Source organism: Lithobates pipiens, unplaced genomic scaffold, assembly GCF_037356315.1.
Source record: "Lithobates pipiens isolate NorthernLeopardFrog02 unplaced genomic scaffold, aLitPip1_a1.2 Scaffold_19, whole genome shotgun sequence".
Taxonomy (NCBI): Eukaryota; Metazoa; Chordata; class Amphibia; order Anura; family Ranidae; genus Lithobates; species Lithobates pipiens.
In genome coordinates, this window is record NW_027507764.1 from 336,104,513 (window position 1) to 336,119,666 (window position 15,154).

The following is a 15,154-nucleotide window of genomic DNA, read 5'->3' on the forward strand; positions in this document are numbered from 1 at the left end:
GCGGCCAAATCTTCCAGGGCTGAAGTGGTTAAAGTTGTTCTTAAGGTAATAGTTTTCTTTTACCTTAATGCACTTTCTGCATTAAGGTAAAAAAAAACTGTCATAAGCAGCTTCACCAGTGCCCCCTCCCCCCACTATTTTCGATCCAGCACTGAGCTCATCTGCTGCAGCTCCTCTTTCCTCTTCCTGGTGTACTACTAGAGGCTCGGACAGCAGCAGGAGTCATTGGCTATTGCTGCTGTCAAAACCAGTGAGGAGGCAATGGGGGTTGAGGCCAAGCCGCTTGCTATGGGGGCAAACACATAATAAGAGGAGCAGTCAGTGCTGGCAGGGGGGCCCCAAAAATAGGAAGTTTTAAACTATTGCACATATCAGGTAAGTATAACATCTTTGTTATTTTAAGAAAAAAATGACATTTACAAACACTTTACATGCAGATTATTTACATCAGGTTCAACAGATGTACAGTACATCTTTAAATGTGGGTGTTTGTAATTATGTACGTAAATATGCAGGTACAAATTGCAAATTATGAACAAGAAGCATTTGATTACATTAAAGTAGAATTAAACTAAGCTTTAATAAACATTATTTGCCATAAATAATATTATTCTTGCAATGAGAGCTGAACATATCAGTCACATAACTGAAAATAATCATCTTTATGGCAAATAAACACATACTTTTCAGACATGTGTCAGTTTTCGCTGCTATAATAATTGACAGAGGTGGAAAAGAATTAGTCCAAAGTATTTGTAAAACTGCTACTGATATTGGCAGGAAGGATTTCCCAATAAGCTGGTGTCAACCCCATAGGGTTTGTTTTAATTTCAGCTGAATCTAAATTCATACAGTTAATTAAACTATATGTCATTAGAAAGACTAGTAGATACAGTCAGCAGAGGCCTGATAAATATATATGTATCTCTAAAAGATTAGTAGATCTGTACAACAAATGTTCGATACATACTATATACAGTAAAAGGATTAAGACTAAATGAATGGACTAATCAAACTTTTTCTATCAACTTAATGTGATTGTTAAATTTTGTTAGAAAAAATAACAAAACTGCGCCTCACCATACCTTGGATATTACTAACTAACTATGTGCAATTGCGCCTGTGTCTGGACTGATAACATACCTGAAATGCAATTTGTGCTATATTAATTAATTAACAATTAAAATAAAACAATCACTTGCTACATTAATCAATACATATATAAATGTGATTACTCATGTGAATACATGACTTATTTGAACAATTTTGTTAGAAGTTAAATAAATAAATAGTGACTGGTGATGACAAATATATAAATTAAATTAATTAAGTGACATATAAGATAACATGTGTGAACAAAGTCTATTAAAGTTCTCTGTGCTCCAACGGTGACTGTGCATCCACCTCTTATGGGGCTATATGGTTCCGCACTCACCAGATAAGTTGGACTCCTCTACTATATGGTAAAGTCCAACTTATCTGGTGAGTGCGGAACCATAATCACATTTATATATTTTTTGATTAATGTAGCACGTGATTATTTTATTTTATTCATCACATTAATTAATATAGCACAAATTGCATTTCAGGTATGTTATCAGTCCAGATATAGACACAGGAGTAATCACACATAGTTAATTAGTAATATCCAAGGTGTGGTAAGGCAAGTGCAGTTTAGTTATTTTCTCTAGTTCTCTGTTTCCCCAATGGGGGACATCACTCACAGCAGCAGCCTAATTAATTTATCCACATCACCAAGATGTGAGTGCCACACATTCCATGTTAAGTTTTGTTGTTTGGTATTATGTACATAGAAATATTAGTAATTATGAAAATGTTCACATAGTTGACTAGTTAACCAAAAGAAACAATTAGGAAAGATTACTATTATTGTTTTTTTTAAATGTCATTTTCAGATATCTGATATATTTTTATTTACATATTTTCATTCAAATGTTTCTATTAATTGCTTGTTAATTTCTATATTTATTGAGCTTAAATATCCAAAATCTCTCTCCAAGTGCTTAACCAGCTATATAGCTTGATGATGGTGCTTTGTGTGTTGTTTTTGTATGGCTATTGCTACTCACAAGTAAACAAGCCTCTGGGCATAAGCTTTAAACACTAATCAAACCAGCTATGATACGCTTGCTGTCCTGTCCTTTTAGAGCGATGTGTCCAAAGAACCCAGTCCAGCAAATATAAAGAAAAAGTCCAAAAACTCAATAGAGAAAATGCAGAAAAGGCAACTGTTATATTTGTTGAGAACAAATCTTCAGAAATAAAGTATGAAGAGAAAAGTCAGGCACAAAACTTTATATCTATAGACATACCAGTTTCACATACTAAAATACATGTACAAGATGGAATGCCCATCATTTGCTCTGTTGAAGAGGAGGAACCCATTTCTACAAATGAAGAGCATGTCAAGGCACTAACAGAAGTTGAGGAGGAAGAAGAACTGGTCAATGTCCTTGAAGACCAAGTTGAAGAAAATCTAATTGTGTTAGTGACTGAAAATGAATTAGAAATACAGTGTGAGGACAAACACGAAGAGAATGAGGAAAGCGAGGAAGCTATCACAGAGGAAGATAATGATAATGACAGCAGCCATACAATTGCAGTTTATGATCAAATACAAGAAGTACTGGAAACCACAAAGTTGGTAGCTTCAGAAGATTCTGAGCAAATACTTAGGGTCACGGACACTTGTAAACCTCTCTCACCATGCCCTGCTTATGATACAGAACAGGAGACAGCCTCTGTAGCAAAAAGGTAAGCTGCCCTACTACATATTGTTTTTGTATTTAAACCTGCCCTTTATGCCTTTGATTTATGCAGGGGAACAGCAATAGTATATTTTGCAAACTATTTAATCAGATACATACATTTAAATCCTAGTTGAAGTCTCACACCTTTTTATTTTTTTAAAGGCTTGTTAGGAGTTGTAACTGGTTTTGCCTGGAACATATCTATTTCTCTCAATGGAAAATGTGACCTCATTGAACTGTAAATAAGATCTATCACCAGAAGAACATAAAATGATTTTAACCCCCCCAAGGGTATACTTTGCACATGGCACTTGCCTTCATATAAATTTGGTTGCTGAGCTGTACTGTCAGATAGCTAACCTCTTCCACCTGCTTAGCTATCTGACAACACAGATCAATCAAGATGTGTTTCTGAATGACAGCTCAAGAGGAGAGGGGGCATAACAGGCAGTGTACACCGAGCTCCCTGCTTTAGTAGCTCCACACCTCCTGAAACACATCTTTTTGGGCTTCAGGAGAGGTGAAGTTCCAGCCAGAAATGACACAAATCAAAAATGTATTTTATTTAACATGTACTGCTCAGATTGTAATGGGGACACATGCTATGTGCTCAGTATCCAGGGCCGCTGATAGGGCAGTACAACCAGCCCTGTTGTACCGGGCCCGGCCAGCAGGGGGGGCCCTAACAGCTTTTAACTTCTAGCTAAAAAAAAAAAGAAGCTAAATAACTATATTAACCCACATCCACTTGATTGCTAAGGTATATAAGCAATATATATTCATTTCATGGGCCCCATCAGGTTACCAGAGGGGCCCAGGAGGTGAAAGCAGAAGAGGGACTTGTTTTCCATTTTCAGGTGCAGGGATACAATTCTGTGCAGCATGCTGCTCTCAGTATACCTTCACAAACTAAAGTACTTCCTTCTCACTGTATGCCTCTCCGGCGGATGGATATTACTGTTATATGGCTCCCTTCATTCAGTAAGTGCTGCAGCTTGAGGGACTTATCACTGAGGGCTGAGACAGACAGAACAGCAGGAGTAATCTGGACAAAGGCAGTGGTGCACAGGCAAGCAGTCCCCTGCACATACACACACACTGATAGGTCACACTATTGTAGAATGTGCAGTCCCCAGACTCTGTGTGCTCATGGTTATTATCATTATGATGATCAGGGCACAGCAGGTGCTGTATGGCTCTGTCAGTGTAACATGGCTGTTGGGTGCTGACTTTCCTGATATATGGCTGTACTGTGTGTTACAGACTATATCTCAGCACAGCCATAACAAAGTCAGCACCACACAGTCATGTTACACTGACAGAGCCATACATCACCTGCTGTGCTCTGATCATCATAATGATAATGACAATGAGCACATAGTGAGATGCTACTTTTATACATGTGATGGGGGAAGGGACAGTAAAAACACACAGCCAAGCTGCATTTTTACCACCCTCAAACCACTCCCCTTTCATAACCTTTCACCCAAGCTTTGCAATTAGGTCCTTTTTCACGCAGACCTGATTGAAAGCTCCATGTAGGTTTACAGGTATGAACTGACTTGTGTGCATTTAGATCCACCTTCCTCCGTGTCCATTCAGGTGGGGAAAAAAAAATGGAAAATGTGACAGATCAGAGGTAGCCTGATGTAAATGGACACAAGTCGGTGTTGTATGAAGACACAAACTGAATGGGCAAAGATGTCTCAATGTCCTACTTTCTAGCCAAAAATAAATGGTATTTTTTTCCATTTTAGGAAACCTTTCTTTTAACCACTTGACCTCCAAAAGGTTTTACCCCCTTCCTGACCAGAGCATGTCTTTGCTATTCAGCAATGTGCTACTTTAACTGGCAACTGCACAGTCATGCAACACTGTATGCAAATACAATTTTTATATACCCTGTTTCCCCTAAAATAAGACCTAGCATGAGTGTCGGTGATGGCTGCAATATAAGCCCTACCCCCCAAATAAGCCCCACCCTCTTTTCCCGAAAATAAGCCCTACCCTGAGAATAAGACATAGAAGGACTTTAACTAGGGCTTATTTGGGGGGTAGGGCTTATATTGCAGCCATTGTTGACAATCACGCTAGGTCTTATTTTAGGGGAAACAGGGTACATTTTTTCACACAAATAGACCTTTATTTTGGTGGGATTTTTTTTAATTATTATTTTTAGACTGGTGGGGCAATGATCATGGGTACTGGTTGGATAACAGTATGTAAAAAACAATTAAATAGCTTTTCTTGATCATACATCACGGGACACAGAAGCTTCATTACATAGTGGTTGGACACTGGCTAACCCCAATTAAGGAGAATTCCTCCCCTATATAACCCCTCCCATATGGGAGGCACCTCAGTTTTTTCGCCAGTATCTAAGGTGGTTGGTCACCTAAAACATGTGCTGTGAAGAAAGCTCTATACAGGTCCCTGCAGGGGTCTAAGGGCTAGGATATATATCTCGGGCCGATTTTTTGACTCCCAAGATGATATGGTACCCGGGCCTCATCATCCGAAGAAGTCCTCTCCTTTGGAAGACTGGGCTCTGGGAAAACCAGACTTGGTGTACTATTAAAACAGTGGCACGAAAGTTTCTGGCAGAGTCTTTTACAAGGTCCAGGACCGGTAAGAGAAGTTAATTCTATATAAATCATATAATATAGATTTCTTCATGTGAGTAGTTGTATGTCTTACCTGGTTTCCGCCACTAGAGGGAGTAAAGAGCAGCCTGGTGTATACTTACATGCCTTTCCAGGTTACACGCTCAGTGAAGCCAGAGTCCCGGATGGCTCACATCCTCCGCTGCAGGCTCTGCCACACAAAAGGTAAAAGAGAGGTCCCACGTAGTCTTGGGGAGTCACGCGGAGCTCAGCAGGTGGTCCTCTTCCTCCCCCTCGGACACCGGCAGTCCTCGTGCAAGCTCGGCTCGCTCCTATGACAAAACGAAGGGGGGGTGTGGTTGCGGGGCCGTGCATGCCAGTGTGAACGGCGCTTCACTGCGCAGGCACCAAAGCGGCAAATTTAAAGAGCCCAGAATGCCAGGGATCTGTAAGTGCATGACACAGAGCTGTGGGCAGTAAGCATCCTAAAGGGTCGGATCCAGGCAATCCTAAGACACCTACTCAGCATCAGGTTGTGCAGTTTAAGCATATATGTTTATTGTGAGACTTGTAGCACAACAGTGATTGCACTTTTGTACTAGTACCTCTGCTAAGGCTAAGTGACTGGTTGTAGGAATATCAGACGGAGACATGGGATCCAAAGGGATCTAACAGCATTTTTTCAACAAAGTTAGGAGGTTTTCACGTGGTCAACGAAAAACATGTTTGTAGAGGATATGTTCCTAAATACTCAAAACCTCAATGAACTTAATACCCCCTATGATGTATACTGCATTATTTCACAGTACAAGTGTAGAATAGAGATGTGGTATAGAAATGGTACTCTGCTAAATGTATTTATATATGGTTGGTCTCAGTTGTGCTATTGTACTTCATGTTAATGCCTTTTCTTTAACTCAGTAAACGCTTTTGATGTGTACTAGTACCTCTGCTTTGTAGCTTAGGACTATGTCTCCTCGTAAGAGGGTCTCAGGGGGAGGTAACAAGGGCACTGAAAAATCACCGCCTAGGTCTAGGAGTCCTAAAGATGCCTGTAGGTTGCCCCCCCCCCCCCCCTGCAAGACTGGAGCCAGCCTCACAGGATGACTCAGTGCCCCTGTCAGGTTTTGCAGCCTCTCCTAATGTTTTAGCCACAACGTATGTCACTGAAGACTCCCTTAAGGCTACATTGGAGGGATCAAGAGCAGTCGGATGAATCAGAGGAAGAGGAAAGAGTCTCCTCCTCTCAGGCACTCAAAAAGCAGGTTCAATATTACACTGAATTGGTGCATACCACTTTCAGAATGCCCGCTGCTGAGGCCGCTACATCCTCTGTTTCTTCCCTGGGGGTCAGGAGAATCCCACAGACTGCCTTTTCCTTTCCAATTCATCCCTTAATGGATAAATTGTTATATGAGGATTGGGAGCATCCTGATAAACAGTTTTCTCCTCCTAAAAGGTTTTAAATGCTTTATCCTCTGGAGGAAATTTTCACCAAGAAATGGGGGGTGCCATCCGTCGATGCGGCTGTTTCTTGTGTGAATAAAAACTTGACCTGTCCTTTGGATAATGCTCAGGTATTTAAAGATCCAAATGATAAAAAGCTGGAAACGCTACTGAAAGCCTCCTTTTCCATGGCTGGTGCTGTAGTGCAACCTACAGTCGCAACTGTGGGGTTGTGCCAGTTCCTCGGAACAGGTTAAGCAGATGCTTGGCCTCCTTCCCAGTGAGGAAGTGGAGAATTATGCAGAACTTCCTCAAATTCTGTGTTTCGTGATTGATGCGATTTTGGATTCTGTCCAACAAGCATCTCGTTTGTCTCTCCTGTTGGTACATATGCGAAGGTCCCTGTGGCTCAAAAATTGGGCAGCTGAGCCGTCGTGTAAAAAATATTTGACTGGGTTCCCGTTTAAAGGGGAGCGCTTATTTGGAGAGGACTTGGATAAATTCGTCCAAAAAATTACAGGGGGTAAATCTACTCTCCTACCAATCAAAAAGAACAAACGTCCATCATTTAGGCGTTCTCTTTCTCCCGGACCATCAAGCTCTAAGCAGTGGCGACGGCCTTCCCAACCTCCCTCTAGAGGAAAGGCCCAAGGTCATGCCCAGGGGCAGAAAAAGACTTGGGGACGAAAGCCTACCAAGCAGAGGCCGAAAGCTTCCTTGTGAAGGGGCGCCCCCACTCGGCCGAGTAGGGGGAAGGCTCCTGCAGTTTTCAGAAGCCTAGCGGGAAGAGATTCAGGACAAATGGGTAACCTCCTCAATATGTCTGGGCTACAAACTAGAGTTCCAGGAGATTCCACCATCTCGCTTCCTAAGGTCAAGGATCCCCAAGGATCCAGTAAAGCAAAGACCGCTACTTCTGGCCTTAGATCACTTACTATCCCAGGGGGTGATAGTGGAAGTGGACCCAAAAGAACAGGGTTCAGGGTTTTACTCAAATCTCTTCACCGTTCCAAAGCCAAATGGAGATGTCAGACCTATCCTGGATCTAAAGGATTTGAACCAGTTTCTGCACATTCGGTCTTTCCGAATGCAGTCAATACGCTCTGTGGTCTCCTCCCTGCAAGGGGGAGAGTTTATGGCATCAATAGATATCAAGGATGCATATCTTCATGTGTCTATATTTCCCGCACACCAAATATATCTAAGGTTCATGGTAGATCAGCGCCATTTTCAATTTGTGGCCCTGCCTTTCGGTCTCGCTACAGCTCCTCGAGTTTTCACAAAGATTTTAGACCCTCTCTTGGCAAACCTAAGAGCTCAGGGCATAACCGTGATAGCTTATCTAGACAATTTGCTACTCATAGAGCAGAGAGTAGCGCTCTTGAACCACAGTATTGTCAAAACATTAGATCACCTGGAAAACCTAGGTTGGATTATAAACCTAGAAAAGTCATCCCTGCAGCTTGCTACAAGGTTGGAGTATCTGGGCATGATCATAGACACCGCTCAGGGCAGGGTGTTTCTACCAAGACCAAAGGCCATGGCTATAGGGGTTATGGTTTGCCTAATACTGAGCAGAAGGACTTCCCCCATTCGGCTGTGTCCTTCGAGGCCGTTCCATTCGCCCAGTTTGATTCAAGGCCTTTACAGAGATGCATCCCTGCAGCTTGGAACAAGAAGCCCCAGGCCTTGGATCTTCCTATGTGTTTATCCCCAGATACGCAGGAGTCTTATTTGGTGGTTACAGACCAAGAATCTACTGAAAGGCAAAACTTTTCTTCCCCTTCCATGGAAAATTGTAACTACAGATGCCAGCCTGACAGGCTGGGGAGCAGTGTTGGAAGAGGTATGCACGCAGGGGAAATGGTCTCTGACCGAAAAACTCCTGCCCATAAATATTCTGGAAATTCGGGCAGTTTATATGGCCCTCATGGACTGGTCCTACAGACTACAGGGTCAGTCCGACAATGCCACAGTGGTGGCTTATATCAATCACTGGGTGGCACCAAAAGTCTGGATGCACAAAGAGAGGTGAATCGCATACTTGCTTGGGCGGAGAGGCAAGTTCCGTGCCTTTCTGCAGTCTTCATTCCAGGAGTAGAAAATTGGCGAGCGGACTTTCTAAGCCGCCAACAATTATGCCCAGGAGAATGGGCTCTACACCCCGGCATATTTCAAACCATATGTCACAAATGCGGTACTCCAGATGTAGATCTGTTTGCGTCCAGATTCAACAGGAAGCTGGACAAGTTTGTGTCAAGAACAAAGGACGTACTTGCTCAGGGGTCAGATGCTCTGACAATTCCCTGGGATCAGTACAATCTAATCTATGCCTTCCCGCCATATCCGCTTCTGTCGCGGTTCCTGGGAAGAGTCAAGAGGGAAACAAAGTCGGTTCTGTTGGTAGCCCTGGCTTGGCCCAGACGACCTTGGTACGCAGAAATCACAAAGATGGCGGTAGGCAGGCCTTGGATCCTTCCTCTCCAGACAGATCTGCTCTCGCAAGGTCCAATCTACCATCCTGCTTTACACAGTCTGAATTTAATGGTTTGGCTGCTGAGACCCACATTCTGAAAGACCGTGGAGTCAGTCCTTTTTACTCTGGTCAATGCCAGAAAGCCAGCCTCCAGGCTTATTTACTACAAAATCTGGAAGTCATATGTTTCCTGGTGTGAGCCCAGGGGATGGCAACCTAGAAAGTATGTCGTTAGCAGGATCTTGGCTTTCTTCCAGTCAGGCCTAGAAATGAATTTGGCCGTAAGCACTATCAAGGTTCAGATTTCAGCTTTGTCAGTGTTTTTTCAGAACCCACTTGCATCACATTCTCTTGTCCGGGCTTTCATTCAGGGCGCCATGTGGTTAAAGCCGCCAGTCAAACCTCCAGTATGCCCATGGGATTTGAATTTGGTTCTCTCTGCATTGCAAGGACAACCATTTGAACCATTACACCAGGCTTCGTTAGTTCTTTTGACTAAAAAATGTGTCTTCTTCATAGCCATATCCTCGGCTAGAAGAGTGTCAGAGCTAGCAGCTCTTTCAAGCAAAGAACCTTATTTAATTATTCATAAGGACCGAGTAGTGATGCGTCCTAATAGGTCCTTTCTACCTAAGGTGGTTTCGGGGATTCCATTTGAATCAAGATGTAATCCTACCATCCTTTTTTCCAGATCCACAGTCCGCAGAAGAAGAGTCTTTGCATACTCTAGATGTGGTAAGGGCAATCAGTATCTATCCCCAGGCGACTGCTTAGATAAGAAAGACTGATTGTTTATTTATTTTGCCAGAAGGCCCTAAAAGGGGCCAGGTGGCATCGAAATCCACTCTATCAAGATGGATTAGACAAGTTATTCATCAGGCCTATAATGTAAAGGGGAAGATTCTTCCTTTTCAAGTGAAAGCGTACTCAACTAGGGCTGTAAGTGCTTCTTGGGCAGTGCATCACCAGGCCTCCCTGGCTCAGATCTGTAACGCTGCAACTTGGTCATCAGTCCACACATTCACCAGATTCTATCAGGTGGATGTGAGAGGGCAAGAGGATACCGCCTTTGGGCGCAGTGTACTGCAGGCTGCAGTTTAGTTCCTCTGGTCCATGGCGGTCTATAATTCTGATCTGTGTCTCCCTCCCCTCAAACTGAGCATTGCTTTGGGACATCCCACTATGTAATGAAGCTTCTGTGTCCCGTGATGTATGATCAAGAAAATAGGATTTTTATATACAGCTTACCTGTAAAATCCTTTTCTTGAGAGTACATCACGGGACACAGAGCACCCGCCCTTCTTGGGTTTTACGTGGTTTCTTATTGCTTTGCTACAAAACTGAGGTGCCTCCGATATGGGAGGGGTTATATAGGGGAGGAATTCTCCTTAATTGGGGTTAGCCAGTGTCCAATCACCGAAGGTGCCTATATAACCCACTAAGTAATGAAACTTCTGTGTCCCGTGATGTACTCAAGAAAAGGATTTTACAGGTAAGCTGAATATAAAACTCCTATTTTTATTCATATATATATATATATATATATATATATATATATATATATATATATATATATATATATATATAATTTTTTTTTTTTTATCCTGTGATCGGAGTGGGTCAGTGTCACCATAGTGACACTGTACTACTCTGGGAAGGTAAACATTGCATAAGTAATAGTTTTAGCTGTTATTACTTATTCATGAACAGCTTGCTTATGGTTGTGATCTACAATTGGCTACAGCTAATCACATGGTACAGGTAGGCAGGTACCATGTAGTTGCAGTGGGCCAGTCACAGATTACAACAGTAAGCAAGCTGTTCATGAATTGACAGACATTGTTATCATACATTAACCAATCATAGCAATCACATAATGTGCGGTTAACAGTAATCCGCTGTGTCACAGGCAAAGTGCGCTATGGGTTCTGAACCCAGAAGAGGCACAACCACATACAGTATATATATAGATGACTGAGCCTGCATCTGCCACCCCGCCACAGTAAATGTACTGTGCTAGAGTGGCAAGTGGTTAATCTGAAATGTGGAAACCAATTGGCAACAGGTTGATACTTTTAATGTGCAACTCCAGTTTCACAAAATGCACATTTCCAAAATAAAGTCTAATGTCGTGTACACACAACCGGACTTTCCGACAGACTAGGTCCGACGGTCTTCCTGACTGACTTTCGGCAGAGTTCCGACAGACCTTCCAAAAGGAACAGACTTGGCCACACACGAACAGACTAAGTCCGTTCGAAAGTCTGTACGTTTTGAACATGATGACGTAAACGGGACTAAGCAAGGAACTTCAATAGCCAGTAGCCAATAGCTGCCCTTGCGTCGTATTTGGTCCATCGGACTAGCACACAGACGAATGGTTTTCCTGATTTTTAGTCCTGTCAGAATTGAGTCCATCTGATAGATTTGAATGTTCTATTTCTAGGTCCGTCAGGTCTTTTTTTCAAAAAACGATCGGACTAGCCCACACATGATCGGATTGTCCAACTGACTGATCCCATCGTACCTAGTCTTCCGGAAAGTCCGGTCCTGTGTACGCAGTATCAGGGTTTATATATAATTGATTCCTTGTGTGGGGATATAAAGAACCAAGTATAATACAAATTCTCTGTGGGGGGGGGGGGGTATAAAGAACCAACTGTAATACAAATTGAACTCGGTCCTCTACATGTATCCATTTTAATGAAACAAAGACTTGGAGAGAAATGATCCAGAAGGGATGAGCGAATAGGTTGTGCGTTTTATATCAATGCTCTTGGGCATCCATGTTAGATAAAAAGTTAATTGTTATTATTCCTGTCCATTGGGCGATAATCATGTTATAAATTCAAAAAAAAAAATGGACCCAGCCAGCAACAGATGGGTAGTTGCTGCTGGGACTGTAGGAGGGAATCTGAAGCAGAAATCCATTTTTGGTTTAAAATGGAAAATCCCTTTTAAGCACAAGGAATACAATCTTGTTGTCTGAGTATTTTTGATGCATACATTCTAAACCTCATTATGTTTTCTCCTACTGGAACTGGATTTTCATCTTGATAATTCAAAGCCAAGCAAAACAATGTGGTTTGTTTATATAGGCATCAATGTTATTGCTACTGTAAGTGGGAGACCGTAAGGCATCTCTTGTACAGTGTTACATGGATATCTTATGGACTTGCAGTAGACATGAATATTATCTCTCATGCTGTTATAGGCACCAGACTTGTTTAACAAGTGCTCATTACATTAACATTGAGAACATTAGCTATTAACATAAGTACTATTGGCTACTATTCTCATTTTCTGTTGATATAAACATGCCATGCAAAAGAGGCTTAATAAATGGACTATATGTTGATATTCTTAAAACAGAAACTGCCATAATGCAACATGAGTTTAAGAAAACAATTAATCAAAGACAGTATTTACCTTATACTATTTTTATGCAGCTACTATAAAAATACTCCTACTTTCGGGGTTGAATATATATAAGTAGGTATACTTGCTTATGAAACTCAGTTCACAATAGCTTAAATAACTGCCAACACTAGGAAATCTTAGTGTGAGAATATTGGCCATACTGAATGCTGTAAAATATTATGCTGCCCAAGCAAAACCCTGATTCATGATGGTCTTCTGTGAAAATCAGAACCGTTGTGGCATTTGATTTTTCTGATTTAAAAAAAATGCTATAGAAGGCAGCAAGTTGTCTAAATAATTGTCATATAGCCTGATAGCTTTTTAAGTACTTTAAAGAGTAACTCCACTTTTGTTGAGAAAAAAATCCCTCTTGGATGATCTATCTACATTGCAAGGATTTTAACAAACTTTGTAGAATATTTCTTCATTTTGTTTATTTGATGAGATCCCTGTTTGTTTGTCTGTGTCCATGTGGTAAGTGAATCTAATGGGAGAGATTTCATAATTATCAATTAGCTGCTGCACCTGCAGGGCTCTGATGAGGAAAATTGCAGGGTCTGCTTCCCTTTAGACGTGGGCAGTTGCTGAGGCTGTCCATGAATTAATTCACAGACTCCAAAAATTGTGTTGGACTAGCTCGGTACTAATAACAAATAATATAAATCATATAAAAAACTATTTATTACATTAAAAAAATGACATACAGGGTACATTAAAACAACAATTTAGAAATTATTATTTTTCAAAAAGCAAATACTCGGGGTTCCCCCAAAAATTGTCTATCTAGTAGATACTTTTCGGGGGGAACCCTGAGTATTTGCTTTTCGAAAAATAATCTTTGCTAAATTGTTGTTTTAATGTACCCTATATGTCATTTTTTAATGTAATAAATTGTTTTTTTATATGATATATATGATTATATGATATGATATATATAGTTTGTTATTAGTACCGAGATAGTCCATCACAATTTTTTGAGTCTGTGAATAGATTCATGGACAGCCTCAGCAACTGTCCTTTTCTTCCATTTTCATCCCTTTTCTCTGTATATTAATCTGGATGATGGTACTTTGTTACTTTTGAATTGAAAACTTCTATACGATGCTGTACTCTTAATTCAATATCCCTTTAGACGTGATATCCTTTTGGAAGTATCTCACCAAAAATGACAGACTTCTGGGAAATTTAGTGAGCCGATCACACACGCAATAAATTATGTTTCTAGAGGTCGTTCTGTACACAATCTGTGTACAGAACACCTCCAGGTAGCCATATTGCATTGCACTTTACAGAAAATTACAGAGCTGTAGATTGAAAAGGAAAGGTCATTTTTGATAACATTCCATTACAATATGACATGATTCACAATTGTATATGCGCTATAATTTTTTTTTTTTTGCTATTTTTTTCCCATGAAAGTGGAGTTACCTTTAAAATCATTGTTATTATGCAAGATATCATAAAAGTATATTCTTTGTAGACCATCTCTTGCCTTAGCAGACACACTGATAGAATTTAGTTGTGTGTGTTTTTTTAGTTTTTTTCATAAAGTAACATACTGATCTTCTAATGCCCCGTACACACGATGAGATTTTCCAACAACAAATGTTGGATGTGAGCTTGTTGTCAGAAAGTCTGACTGTGTGTATGCTCCATCAAACATTTGCTGTCGGAATTTACGCCCACAAATGTGTTGTCGATCATGTGTACACAAGTGCGTCACACAAAAGTTCACGCATGCTTGGAATCAAGCAAAAGGAGCCACACTGGCTATTGAACTTCCTTTTTCTCGGCTCGTCCTACGCCTTGTACGTCACCGCATTCTCATGTTTGGAATTTTGGGCCAACATTTGTGTGACTTTGTGTTTGCAAGACAAGTTTGAGCCAACATCATTCGGAAAAAAATCCACGGTGTTATTGTCAGAAAATCTGATCATGTGTATGGGGCATAAGAGTGCTGCGATTCCTAAATCACATACTGCATTTCATACACTAAGACCTGACTTGACTAAACTCATCTACATTAAAATCATTTTGAACATCTAGAAACATACCGTATATACTCGAGTATAGGCCGACCCGAATATAAGCCGAGGCCCCCAATTTACCCCCAAAAAAACTGGCAAACTTATTGACTCGTGTATAAGCCGAGGGTGAGACATGCCTGTCCATCCCTGTGTGTGTGTCCGTCCATCCCTGTGTGTCCGTCCATCCCTGTGTGTCCGTCCATCCCTGTGTGTCCGTCCATCCATCCCTGTGTGTGTGTGTGTCCATCCATCCATCCATCCCTGTGTGTGTGTGTGTCTCCATCCATCCATCCATCCATCCCTGTGTGTGTGTGTCTCCATCCATCCATCCCTGTGTGTGTGTGTCTCCATCCATCCATCCATCCCTGTGTGTGTGTGTGTATCCATCCATCCCTGTGTGTGTGTGTGTCT

General features: G+C 41.3%; 1 protein-coding gene across 3 annotated transcripts in view; it reads left to right on the plus strand.

Annotated features, from left to right (window-relative positions):
• MYLK4 (myosin light chain kinase family member 4) overlaps positions 1-15,154 on the plus strand; it is a 232,870-nt gene that overhangs the window by 159,146 nt on the left and 58,570 nt on the right. For all 3 annotated transcript variants that reach the window (XM_077492098.1, XM_077492099.1, XM_077492097.1), the window contains one exon: positions 2,169-2,775. In XM_077492098.1, the coding sequence (XP_077348224.1) occupies positions 2,169-2,775 (607 nt within the window). The remainder of the gene's footprint in view (positions 1-2,168; positions 2,776-15,154) is intronic.